Source organism: Chaetura pelagica, unplaced genomic scaffold (genome assembly GCF_000747805.2).
Source record: "Chaetura pelagica isolate M959 unplaced genomic scaffold, ChaPel_1.0 scaffold637, whole genome shotgun sequence".
NCBI lineage: Eukaryota > Metazoa > Chordata > Aves > Apodiformes > Apodidae > Chaetura > Chaetura pelagica.
The window spans coordinates 708,929-722,850 of record NW_009953950.1 but is presented as its reverse complement, the minus strand read 5'-3'; the positions used below and the strand labels follow the sequence as shown (position 1 = coordinate 722,850).

The window sequence follows — 13,922 nt, the reverse complement described above, 5'->3', positions numbered from 1 at the left end:
CTCCTCATACTCTCCCCACTGCCCTGCCCACCTGTCAGGTGCTTGTAGTAATGCAGAGCCTGTTTTCATGCCTGTACTGACTGCAGGAAATACTCTAAGTAGTTAGAACAAAGAAATTGTTGAATTACAACTTTATGAAGATGTAACAAGATGCATCTGTCAAGCAGAGTTGAAAATGCAGGGCAAATAAAGAACAGTCAGAATATATAATGTTTTTTTGATATCCACTTTTAATGAAAAAAATACTGTATGAATAGAAATGGAAGTATAACAAAGAATTTTCTGTTGATCTAGGAAAATACAGGGATAAATAGAGCAAGTACAACTAACATTTTACTTCCAGGTTATTCATATATCACAGAACTCATGTCCGTACTTACAGTCACTTATGTTTCAAACAGACCGGAAAATAAGAGCAAAATATCCTCACTGTACTTTTACTGACATATTCTCAGTTGAAACTATGATGGTAGTTTCATGTATTAATTTTTCATTTCTTGCATGCCAAATAGTACAATAAAAATACTCTCAAGCTATCTTTATGCTTAAGGAAGGAAAGTTTCATCCCATCTGTTTCCTTTTAATTTCATAACTTGCAAATTATTACTGGCAGTACACTCGTTTGATTAAAAAATAACTATGTTACTTCAGTTTTCAATGTGCAGCAGTAAAAAGTTGACACGGGATAATAAAGTATAGCTCTTATCCCTGAGGAGATCCACTTTAAGATAACTTCCAAACACTTTAGGCATGAGGAAAATGATTAGAAAAATCTTCAACCAAACTAAAATTAACGTAAATGTATTCCATATATTACCATTGTCCCTGCTCTATGCCTTAGTATGGTCCAAATTCCCAACACAGAGACTATTTATATCATTTTCTAGTGTGTCCATATCTTCTTAAATTGGAAGAAATATGTTTAGAAAAGAAACCTGATCTACTAGAACATATAATGGGGATAGGTTAACTTCAATTATGTTACTTGAAATAAAATATCCATTATATAATGGATGAAATATCCATTATATTAAGCTACTGGCTGGCAAGCATTAAATCAAATATAGACTTCTGCATACTCTGTATCTGTAGTAAAGTATTGTAACATATTAAACAGACCTTTATTTTAAAATATCTTTCCAGCACAGGACCAATTCTGTATTAACTATCTCAGATAAGCTAGTTGAGAGTTACGAGGACCCCTGTCTTTTTTGGTACTGTATTCTGAGCTTTTCCAGTTGCTCTACACACTGTGTCTGGGCCAGCTTCAGTGTTCGGTTCTCCTCTGTCAGTTCTGCATACTCTTTAGCCAGCTGAGCAGCATCCATGCTTTCTTTTTCCACTTGCTCCAGCCTGGCAATCAGCTCCTTTCTGGCAATTATGAAACAAACAAACAAACACCAAACACAAACAAAACACAAAGATCAAAAATGGCAGGATGCAAAAATTTGTCGTTGTGTGTCAGGTTAGAGCTGGACTATAAGTTGTTAACATGGTATTACCTGAGCTGTTGTGAAAGGGAGGCCTAGAAAACTAACTTGTCACAGTCTTTCTTTTCCTTTTAGAAGATGAAGCTGCCAAAGTCTGTGATAAATTTGTTGTTCATCAACCAATCCTGCGAAATGCTGGATTCAAGTATCTCTAATTTCAGTAAGAGCTGAACATGAAATTAATGGGGGAGAATCAAGTTACTGGAGACTGCATGCTAATATTTTGCCTGAAGAATAACCATTTATTCTTCTTGCAATACCAAACAGATTTTAAAGAGAATGAGGGGTTTTTTTGTTCAGTTTGTTAGCTTTATCAGGAAATTCTGTGAAGCACATCTGGTTTCCTTTCCTCTGCTACTTAAAAAAAAATAAATTCTAGTAAACACTAGCCACACGAATATGACCTATAGATAGTGTTTCTACAATACATTTATGCTCAGTCTTCCACCGTCCCGGTAAGGAAGAGTGATAGAGCTGCAAACCTGACCCCTTCTGGGCTTTTTAAGAGCAGACACAGGCAGATTCAAGCTGTTGCTTCTTTCTGCATGGAGTCACACAATGCTCTTTATTCCCAGAGCTGGCCAGGAGCTGGAGTCTCCTGTATAGTGTCAACTGAAATTACCTCAGCACAAGTTAAGATAAAAGAGGTCTTAAAACAAAACACACTGAAGTCATGAGTAACTCACAAGGTATCTAATCACTCTCCACTTAGTTACTGAGCAAGCTAGCCTGGCCTCTGCTTTTTTTCCCCTCTAAGTCAGATCATTTATTCACCCCTGCTACAGGAAGTCTCTTCTAAAAGCTTTTTAGTTCTTTTGATCATTCTATCTCAGAGATTAGTTAATCTTTAACTGTTCATAGTCCTGTGACTTTATTTCTCAGTCATGTCAAAACAATGCTTGCAGATCATCAGTGGGAAGATGTAATGCCTTCAAAGTGGACAGCTTTTGCTGCAGTCTTTAAAGGAGTCCTCTTGCTAAGCTGGGTCACTGCTTTCAGACAGGAAATTCCTACAGATTGATAATTCTGTCACCACAGGTTGGAGTATTCATGAAATGGTAACATTTCAGTAACCGCTGAGCACTTACATTACTTATAGCTGCAAAACTACCACTTACAGCAGCAAAACTGTAAGCAGCTGAGTTTAGAAAAACACTTCTATTTGGCCTTCTCTTAGGATCAGTTTGATCTTCCTCTGCCTTTGCTACAGCTTTCAGTGATAGCACCGTTTGCCCATGGTTTAGCTGACTGTTTACAGTCACAGTTACTGCTGTTCAAGGAGTCACAAGTTGGAAGAAACTCCTGGCACACTCACTTCTCTCAAGAGTATCCCCCATACAAAAAAATAATGGAAGAGTTAGTAGACATTACAGCAATTTTAAATCATCCCAAAGTTGCAGTACATAGAAACCCTCCTAAAGCCAAATAGGTTCACTTTGTTTCATACTTTGTTTTAATGCATAGCAGCTATGTTGCAGAAAAGCCTCATCTCTTTCCTTTCAACAGTTAAAAGGTATATTCGGTCAGGTCTTCAAGAGAAAATATGAAGAGCATATTTTTGTGCAGCAGAATTCTATTAAGATTTGGAACAATTTAATTTTAAAAATTTTAAAAGCATTTAAATTCATTTCTCTTTGCTTGGACCAAGCTAGATGAACCAATTTTCAAATTGGCCAAGATGAACTGATCTTGCTAGACAGTTCAATATTGCAGCTCCTACTAATGGGACATAGGCTACAAATAACTAATTATATGTATGCTTTAGAGAGCGAGAAATGCATCTGGGAACAATGAGATTTTCCAAGTCCAGCAGCTTTAACCACTTCAGTTTCCTAGGGCATCCTCTTGCAGATTTTTATCTCTTAAAACCAAAGGAGATCTTCAGCAATATTTATTTGCAATTATTCTACTGGTGCAATGCTGGACTGAAGGATTAAATTAAGCTCTTTCAAATTACAAACTATTGACTCAGAGGTGTTTCTGACAAATTAATTCAGAATAACTCCTTCTTTTTCTCAGATGCCGTAAACACACTAATAAGAAATCAGCATCTTAAAAGCAAGTAGACTTTTTCCATGGGGACTTCTACAGTACGTGTAAAAGAAAGGTACTATCTATTCTATTTGGACTTGAGCCAGGAGTGGCACTAACAGACAGTGTGTAAACTCAGACAGCTCTATTAATGAATGTCAGTCCTGATACAATAAGATGAGGCTATGTGCAGGCATGGCTTTTGTGCTGCTCTCCAGTAATACTTAAGCAGCACAGATAACTTTCCCCCTGCCACCCTGGGATTTAGCTTTGCCATTAAACAAAACAGAAATGCAATAAGATCAAAATATGCTCATTGCTGTAGTCCACACTCCAGGACCTCCCTCACAGAAAGCAGTTTCCTTGCAATGAGGTAGTAAAATTGCCCACTTCTGAGTCAGCAGAACCTACTTATTCCCTTCCCATCAGGATCAACACCTGTTTACAGGGCAGGATGATGTTTCATGCAAATACTGCCAGCCTGCCACAGGGATCTAAAATTAGAGTACCAGGGAATTGCTAAATGTTATGAATGGTGTGGTTTACGAAGCTCACAAAAAGGATGAGGACAGTAACTAACATTTGCCTCTGATCTAATCCAGGATTTGAACTTAGCTTCCAGAGGTTAAAGAACACCATACTAAGCTCTTGCACCATCTAGCTTTTGTTATGGATGCTTAATAAATAGATCTAACAGTGTGTAATCTGTATTTTCTGTTAATGGTTACCCTGAGTTTAAATATTAACAGCATTGATAAGGTATTTTCTATAAGGGTTCTGAGATACTTGAAGCTTTAAGACTGTCTGTAATATACACTTTAAGTGTTCTTTTTTGGGGAGGGGCTTGGGTGGAAGGGAAGATGAGTGTGATTTGCAACCTATAAACCACAAGCCCTACCAGAGCAGGAGGAAAAACAAGCATAGTCTTAGGGAAATTATTTCTCTTGTCCTGGCCTTAATGACTGACTATGCAGTGAACACAATTCCTTTGCAGTAATATTCACAGTGAGTAAATACCAAGAAAAATGACAGATGAACCAGATAAATATATGTGGAAATAAGTGTATCTGGAGATGGACTGGACTCAAGGAAAACGGCTTCCATGGTGCAAAGAGGCAGAATTGTCTTTCCTCTGTTGTGAACAACATATTCAGGATCACGCAGCTGTGGTACTACACATTTCATCTCAGCTAACATGTGTCTGTGTGTTCTGGTGGCTATACTGGTCATTTACTCTTCCCATACTTGACATGGCTTTCATGTCAGGAGGAATCATGAGACCTGTGAGGTAGTTGCTGCACTTGCGTGTTCAAAGTCTAATTATTTTTTAAAACAATGACTTTTAAAGTAAAAATGTTTTAATGTAAAATTAAAACAGCCTGGTTTGATGTAAAGTATGTCTTGGTGCTAGCACATAAAAGGTCCATGAATATTCATCACTGTAATGGGGTAAGCTGAGGTTTCTCTTTGTATTAGACAAGGTGTAATTTCCACTATTTGACAAGTAAGATATATTTTGGATACATGTGAAATGGTGAAAAATCAGGTTGGAAATTGGAAGATTATTAAGATGAAAGGTTGCCTTTATGATTTACACCCATCTTTTTCTACAGTACCTGGAAGTCTGAAGACTGTTTGTCTCAACAGTCTTGAGAAAGACATTCCAGAAATAGTGTACCTGAAGAAACCATCTAGACTTGAGACCTTAGAAATAGTCCTATTGCCATGATAGCATGCTAAAGCATATGGAAAGATCCCACAAAATTAAGCAGACATGTTTACTGTGTGTCTACTCTAGTATGTGTAAAAGAAGGAAAGAAATCACACACATGGCAAAGAAAAGGAGTGATCCTAAACTAGGTAGTGATAAAACTATATCTTCTGGAGACTTATATTAGAATTTTCTGGGGGAGGAAAAAGAGAAAACCAGCCAGTGCTAAGAATATAAGATATAGCTAGCAACCATGGCAACTCTAATATTTAACTACATAATACAGGGTCATTATCTAGTAATAGCAATATAACAAGTGCTCAAAATAACCAGCCATCCCATCCCTTTCACCCAAACTTAGATACCCAAAAACATCTGTTATGGAAATACATGTGTGTTTGTGGAACATAAATGAAATTACATTCTGTGACCTAAATGTGATTTAGTCCTTGGTTCCACACCCTTTTCTTTCTTTTCGATCATGTCTCCCATTCCAGAGTGACTTTGTCTCTTGTGGTACATATTACTGGCAGAAACAGGAAGAGTTTGAGTGAAGACAGCAAAAAAAAAAAAAAAAATCTATGATGTGTTATATCAGCAAAAAAATCTACCCAATGTTCTTTTAAATTATTTCAATTTCTTGCTTCCTTTTGTCTTTTTTTCTGAGTGACTTTTCCCCCTTCTTATTTGCTTTGTCCTCTGAATTTCCCTTTTTTGAACCTTCAACTTGACTTTCTTTCTCATTTCCCATTTTCCTGTGAAATAGTTGTTTTCTCTCCCTCTCCCAGCCTAGTACCTTATCTTGCCACCTGCATTGCATACAAGAGGAAGGAGCAAATAAGCTCTGTTCCTGCCCCAATCAAAACCAACCCCTCACTTCACATCACTACCTTTCTATACTTTGGCCATACTGGATCCTCACAATTCAGTGACAGACAAATCAAGCTAAATAGAATTGAAAGCCTTTGAAAAGTTGCAAAAGAGTAAATGTGTTTGACTATTCCAAAAAAATGTTATTGAAATTTTTCTTTCTTAAAGGTCTCCTTTAGAAATATACCTGTGTGTATTATTTCATATGTTGCATTGAACTTTGGAGGCTGGAACAAAAATTGCTTAATGTAGAATGAGTACTATGCCATGTTTTGTTCTACTATGCCATGTTTTGTTTTACTATGAACATCCAACACCTGTATGGACACTTATGTCAGGTTAACTTAACATTATTTCTTCCTTCTAGCCAACAAATAAAAAAAGTTTCTTCAATCCATTTTCTGCTCTTTTCCTGACAATCATTGTGTTCAGTATTCTGTGTGCACAGTGGCACACAGGAGGCACTATATGTGCAGCTGCTGCCAGGTGGGACTTGACATTTTAATTCTACAGATGAGTTGATCTGTGGAGAGGAAGTTGGGAGGGCTGGGAGTGTCACCATCCAACAACACTTCTGGTTGTCTTTAGTAAAACTGTGCACTGAAGAACACTGCACAAATTGTTTGCTCCCATTACAAGGGACTAAACTCTAATTGTCCATTTTATCAAGATTACATTTAAAAGAAATGGACAATAGCAGATGGATTAGGCACTTGTGAATTATTATTTCCATACATTCACATTCAAATGTAGAAGAAGATAAAGACAGGGACAAATTTCAGAGACCCATAAACAACTCCAATTTTATTATAACTGCATTTTAGGCAAAAGGCTGTGCATCTCATCAGACTTCTCAGAAAAAGCATACTTCCCTTCTGAGGATGGAATATTCAATACTTATGCCACTCCAGCCACTGTAATCCATTCTTCTCCTCTTCATTCAGCATATGCTATTCATAAACTTCCTTTAACTTTCCAACTGTTACTGTTGAAAACAGTCTTTAGGTATAAATCAGTGATCACTAGACCAAAACTCTCTTTTACTTCTTGCTTACTCCTTCACTCTCACAGTTACACTCTCTTTCTACCTAGTTGTTTGTAAAAATCAGGGTTAATGTGTTCAGGTTGTGTATGCTTACATTCGTGTAAAGCTATATGTATCCTAGTAACTCAGTAATCCACCCAAGTTAGTTTCTGGAAGGTCTTACAGAAACAGGCTGCTGCAGAAAGAAAAGATGTCCCAAAGGGGAAAGAAAGGCAACATTGCGAGACCTGCTCCAAAATACTACAAAATAGAGAGTGTACTTGGAGGGAGGGGTCATAAATAGTTCCCACCTGGAGAAAAAAGCTTCAGCTGGCATGTGCAGCTTTTTAAACCTCAAAATCAAATACCCACAGTGCACCAAACTGCAGGAAATTAAGCATCCTCAATCCCAGTGCTCTTAGGACCAGATTCAGATTAAGAGATGTGGAAGGTGGTGAAAGGTGCTGCACGGGTTTTTGTCATGTTTAGGCATTTCACAGCTACACAGCATGTGACTAGCTAGGCCACAAAGAGGTAATTAGAAGGCACATAAGAATAACATAATTCTGGTTGCTTCTTCATTCAGACACTCTTAACACATTTTTAATGGGGCATAAAGTCCTTTATCCATAGAACAGGTTCAGCCAAGGTAGAAGTAGTGGAAGCTTCCTCACACTGTTCCAGTGTTGACATCCATTGGTGGAAAATGCCAACCTGAAGCCCCTTAATTTATTCAGGATAACTGCTGCTGACAGGCTGACTTCTGGACTCAGAGGTTGATAAGGATAGTTCTGAGCTCAGATAAACAATTTTGTGCAAGAATCTGCCATTCCCAAGCAGCAAAATATTTCTAATTCAGGTAGTACTACAGACTCCATAGATAAATGAAAATGCATTTTATTTTTTCCATTCTAGTAGGTGCAAGAATATATATATGACAGTCTAGCTTTCAAGGGGCCCAAGCTTACTTTATAAACGTGCAAAACTGATTCAGAGATGCATCAATAAAATTAATAATGCATTTATATTTGTAGACTATAAATACCAAAGGATCTAAAGCTGCCTTTTGAGTTGATGTGTCTGAAGTTAATCACTTCAACAGCCATTTACTATTTTATATTCAGTTTGGATTTTCAGAGAAGACAAATGCATGTGGTTTCACTGAATTCCCTTGTTTGCTAAGTGCACATGTGAGCAACTTATATTAGGCAATTAAGTTTGTCAAATAATTGCAAAATTATTTTAATTAATTATCTTATCTACATCTTTTTAAATGCACCAATTAATTTTGATTGTAAAAGTTTAAATAATAATGAATTAAATGCAAACACTGGGAAAATGTAATGTTAATCTCTTCTGGTTATTTTTTCTTCTTTTTTAATTTTTGTGCCAGGCTGTCAGCAACCCAGTGCCATGTGAGTCCTACAGTGGAAGGGGATTTGTTCTTGGAAACCTCATCTAGTTTCAATACTTTAGGCAACAACTAACTATATTGTGTCTGTAGCCATCAACCCCAATAAGGACAAGTCTCACTTTCTTACCTTGCATAGTCTGAATTCAAGGAAACCTTTGGCTATCTTACTTGTAAGGCTACAGGATTCCATGGATACAAACTCAGATAAACTGCATGGTCAGTCATGTGAAGACTGCTATGAAACAGAGACAGTGGTCCACCTTCTACTCAAAGCCCACTCTTCAAATGAGCTCTTTCTACCCCTGATTACGATGTTTCTGTTCACACAGCATTTTGAAGAATGATGGTCTTTTTCACAAGAAGACTCAGAGATTGACACTGAGGTAACTCCCTGAGGAAGGCAACACTGCTTGAAGTCACCCTCAGTGTGAATATAAAATTAAAGCATTTGAAAGAGAAAGTTTCTTTATCAGTAAATGTTATTCCTTAGGGTTGGCTGTCTGCTAAAAACTTTCACCTTTCACTACTCACTCTCTTTCCTCTCTCTAAATTTCTTTTTCAGGTTTCTTGTGGAAAGGAACCGAGAGTCACAGAGTAACATTTAGGAGTCACACAAAGATGACAGGAGTATCAGTATAGGCCACAGACAAGAAAAAAAGTCTGTAGCTTTTGCACCTTGGATATGAACACCTAAACCACCACTGTACATACAGACAATGCACCTCAGAGAATAATGTTGTCAAGTATTCTAAATCTAACTGAGGATCCATTATACTCTTTGTTTAAACATGTAAAGTTAAATTGAAAAAAATCCCTAAAACTACAAAGAGGACTTGCACTGGCTGAACTAGATTCTTTTATGACTGGGAGACTGTATCACTGAGGGTCCAGAGCTAGAACAACTCCTAGTGGTCCTTAGTGGTCCCAGTTGATCCTATGACCTGATGGCCTAACTGTTGTGCTGTACGATGTCTGTTAGGCAGAGGTATAAGTTCAGAAAATATCATGTGAAACCTTCACATTTAAAACAAGGTTTTACAAATAGAATATACAACAGTAAATACATTGGGAAAGTGACTCACTTTCTTTCTTCCAGCAGAGCAATTTCTTTCTTGACCTCATGGTACTCTTCTGCTATTTTGCAGTGTTGTTTATACACCTGCATAGATTCCTTAGAGTCATGACAAGGAGGCAGTGGCTTTAAGAAAAGAAGAGAAAAAAAATAAAATACATATAGTGCTTTTGAATTAACTATTAGGAAAAAAACCACTTATTTGAAATATTCAATCTTTGTCTTAATTCCTGTGAGAATATTTAAAGATTTTTTTTGGCCTAACTGCAGGATACAGCTAAATATTCCTAGTGATGGCCTTTCACAGAGGGAAAAAAAAATCACTTCCTTGCATAAGAATATGCATAAACCTTCAACCCAGGTAAGGATTTTCCTTGTCAAGTTTGTAAAGTATCCCTGAGATTGTTCAAAGAAAAATTTCCTCCTCACGTCCCTCTTTTTCAGCTACAGTGACACAAGAATGCTAAAGCTGATGCATGGGTCAGACTCATAAAATACACGAGTGTATCTTCACTGCAAAAACTGCAACACTGAGCACAAGGGTAATCTGAGTGTCAACAAGCTTTTACTCTCCAGCTGTGCAAGATGAGAAGAAAAGACATGGAAAGCTATTGACTAAACACTCTTTTTCACAGTGGCAATGCTTCTTCCAGCTTATTACTAAATGCCACAGGGCCGTGAAGTGGGACACCAGGGCTGATTCTGCTGGACTCAATACTTTTACTGCTGAGTCCTGTGCAGCCAAGATTTCACAATGGGTTCTAACCCAGCAGTGCCTCAAGCTGTCAGTAGCTTGCTCAAGATCATAGTCAGTTTCTCTGCATCTCTGTTTCCTGTAGAAGAAGGGGATATACTTAGTAGAAAAGTTGTAAGAGTCATATAAGCCATATTTGCAAAGTGTTTTAAATTTCCATGAAACGTGTAGGTGAGACTGAGAGCAGAAGGATGACAGCAAACTAAAAAAACAAATAAATCAGATAAAAAAGATACAATGAAGCAAAAGTACTTCACCTCCTAACCTAAATACTGACATTACCGCAGTAAGGTTTTTTTCAATGCACACTGGAGGTAAGAAATATGGCAAATTAAAGCACTCTGTCTTAGGTCTCCTCATAAGAATTTCAGTCAATGTCTTGAAAATACAGTTTGGTTAAATATCAGTGGGTTTTGTTCCTTAAAAAGGATTCAACTTTGTTCAGGCTTCAGGCTTGACTGTCACATTTTGGCTGTAATACTTTCAGGAAGTGAAGTATTTTTAAGTTATTAGCCATGAATCAATTGACTGTAAATGAACTCCAAATAGCATGCTTGAGCCACCTGTTTGAAGCAAAAGGAAGCACTTAAAATAGTTCCTTTACTGTCCAGTCAAAGAACATCCAATTGCCTTTCACAATATAAGTAGATTATTTTTTATTTCTTGCTGTCCTACTTCGAGTTTTCTCTGTAGTATAATATTCCTTCAATTATATTGTTAGGAAAATAAAGTCTTTAGACTTTTCCTATTTATGATCCTGTAAACCCTTGTTTTAGCTAAACTGGAAATTTGTATTACAATAAACATGGTTCAGAGACAAAGATAAGAAATATTTTTATCCAGGAGGCAAGGTAATCTAACTTCAGATGTACCCCAATGCACAGATGTAACTAACATATAGACCTTGAAAGTACTTGTAGATGGTAAGTGGTTTCTCACTAAAATTTTAAACCAGACACTCATTTTCCATGTTCTAAATGTAAAAATGCTGTGGCATAATTGTTTCACATCACATCATCTTATTCTCTCTGAGCTTAGAGAATTTGGGAGCCCAGGGAAAGGGCAGTACATTACTTGATGAATCTGGTCCCTAGGAAAGGGCTTTTAATTGCATTTCAATGTGGCTGAGCAATAGCACCATTCATACAGCCACCCAAATAATAAGCATAAATTTAACAAGACAGAATATAGAAGTCTCAGTGCTCTAATCCAAGAATGCAAGGGTGAGCCAAAGTAGCATCTCTGGTATCTACCAGAGATCAGCAAACAACAAATGTGTCACAATGAAACAATTTTGAACCATACCCAGTGGGAAAGTCCCCAAGCAGTGATACTTCAAAAGATAAATCAAGCAAACCTGCTTTTGCTTTCAACTTAGTTTCCACAAATCTAGCTGGTTTAAACCAGTTTAAAAATTAAAGCAGCATTCAGTTTCTATATTCCAGCTTCCCACTCAAAAGATATATATAGAGAGCTAAAAATTATCCAGTCATGCTGAGACTTAGTATCTAATTCCCACTTAGAACCAGTTGCTGACTTTGAAACCCCTTCCGTTTTTCTTACATTGATATTTTATAATTCAAAATAAACTGACAACAAAAGACATGATCAGTTTACTAGTATTCTGTTAATACAATTATTTTCAGTCTTGTCTGATGCTGTCAAGCACTATATCAGTAATTCTTTATTATTATTTTGAGTGTATCTTTACATTTAAAAGTAAATTTTATTATGGTTTTATATGACTAGATGACTAGACAATTTTGTTTGCTCTTTTTAATTCTGAAATTTTGGATAAAGGTTTTGGAGATATTACCTACACTGTCCAGGAGTAATTTCTGCCCATTAGAATGTGAAACAGGGCTATGCATTCATTATTTAACTAACACCTCTGTTTCATCAGAAGAAAAAATTGAGAGATCCAAGTCTGGTCAGTTCTTTGTTGGCCACCAGAAAATGCAAGCCAACACAAAGCCAGAAGGAACCAATTTTACATGTCTAACAGCCTACTTTTTTGACATTAAAAGGGTGCAAAGAAGTAATGATACATCTGTTCCCACCAGGATAAGAGTTTTCAGAAGAAAATAGGGCAAATTCCTGAAAAGCATGCTGAAACAGAGCCAAAAGTTGCTTTTTCCAAAAAGGTAACTCCAACTAGCCAGAAGCTTTTACACTATTCACATATTTCCATAGAAAATAAAACAATAACAGAATAGTAACAGTTGTTGGACTAGTCCATACTCATAAAAATGGGAATGGGAGGAACATGCAAACTCAGCGAGTGCAGTCCCCTCTTATCAGAAGCAAATCCTGCAATTCACAGGCTTGCCCAGCTCTGCTTAGAAAAATTGAAGTCCCCTGCCTCAGTTGTAAGACTGGCCCAGAGCCTCACCGAGGATTAAAAACATTTTTGTCATTTCCCATTTGGTTCTGTTGAAGACATGTTTGTATCATCCTTTGTCATTCCAGCACTATTCTTCATCCAAATGGTGGTTCTTTGTACTTATAGAAGGCTCCCCTGTGTTTGTGAAGATCTACGTCAGTGAAGCTGCTTTCCTCTAATTCATCCTAGATGAAACTTCCATTTTCCCCAGCTTATCCAAGCAGTCTTTCTCTGCTCCCCATTCCACCTGGAATGACTTTTTTGAATGCCTGGCCAAGTAAGCTAAGGGAAGTGTTGCAGACACAACATATATAGAAATTCAATGCCATTAAATTTTATATATATATAAAAGCATACCTGCTACATAAGCAAAAAACACCCCTGCCAAAGAAAGTTATATTTAATGGCAACAGTTGCTACTTTTAATCCTGCTTATTTCAGGATTCAGTGTCATCCACCCTCATTTTCCTCTGCTGGAAAAATATGTGCACACAGCATCTGTGATTTTGTTCACAAAGCTGGTACAAAAGCTCCTGTTTTCAAGTGATATTAATGGTCTATCCTACTGTGCTCAATTTTCAACAAGAGCTGATTTTTCCTTGTATATTGTTGAATAACTGACTGTGACACTGACAAAGTTTCTACAAAATCCAGCAAATAGACACTAAGAGATCCTGTTATGTGCTGTTCTGTAACTATACAACTTTACAAGACATATGCACTGTTTATTTAGATTTTTGGTTGCAATCAGATATGAAAGATGCTGGAAAGTGATATGCAAAGGCAGTTGATGAAGAAATAGAAAGAGCCTGAGTGGTTCTGCCTGTTTTTTAAGACAGGTTGAAGGAGCTGTTCTAATTGAAATCTTTGCTGAGGACAAAAAAGCACAGTTTCCAGTAAATTTTTCTCTTCACTCACATGACAAATTATTTTGCCTTGCCAAAATTGTATAGTTGATAGTGTCACCCAAGTGTTCAAAAACTTTAAAACCGTTTCTTTTTTAATGCACCTTCATTTGTTTGCATGTCTGTTTTAATTCTACTGTGAAAAAAAAAATAATCAAAACTTTCTCCTGAAAAAGTTAAAGTTTAAAGAAAAAATTGTATCATGCATTTTAGCCAGCTGAGCATGTGGACACATCAAGAAAGCAGTGTTTAGTACTGGTCTAATTTT

At 36.9% G+C, this 13,922-nt stretch overlaps 1 protein-coding gene across 2 annotated transcripts in view; it reads right to left on the bottom strand.

Annotated features, from left to right (window-relative positions):
- Positions 1 to 227: 227 nt before the first annotated feature.
- The window catches only part of MAP3K7CL (MAP3K7 C-terminal like), a 30,697-nt gene continuing 17,002 nt past the window's right edge, over positions 228 to 13,922 (bottom strand). For both annotated transcript variants that reach the window (XM_010001818.1, XM_010001817.1), the window contains 2 exons: positions 9,623 to 9,738; positions 228 to 1,371 (listed from right to left, as the gene is read on the bottom strand). In XM_010001818.1, coding sequence (XP_010000120.1) covers positions 1,191 to 1,371; positions 9,623 to 9,738 — 297 coding nt within the window. In that variant the 3' untranslated portion in view covers positions 228 to 1,190. The remainder of the gene's footprint in view (positions 1,372 to 9,622; positions 9,739 to 13,922) is intronic.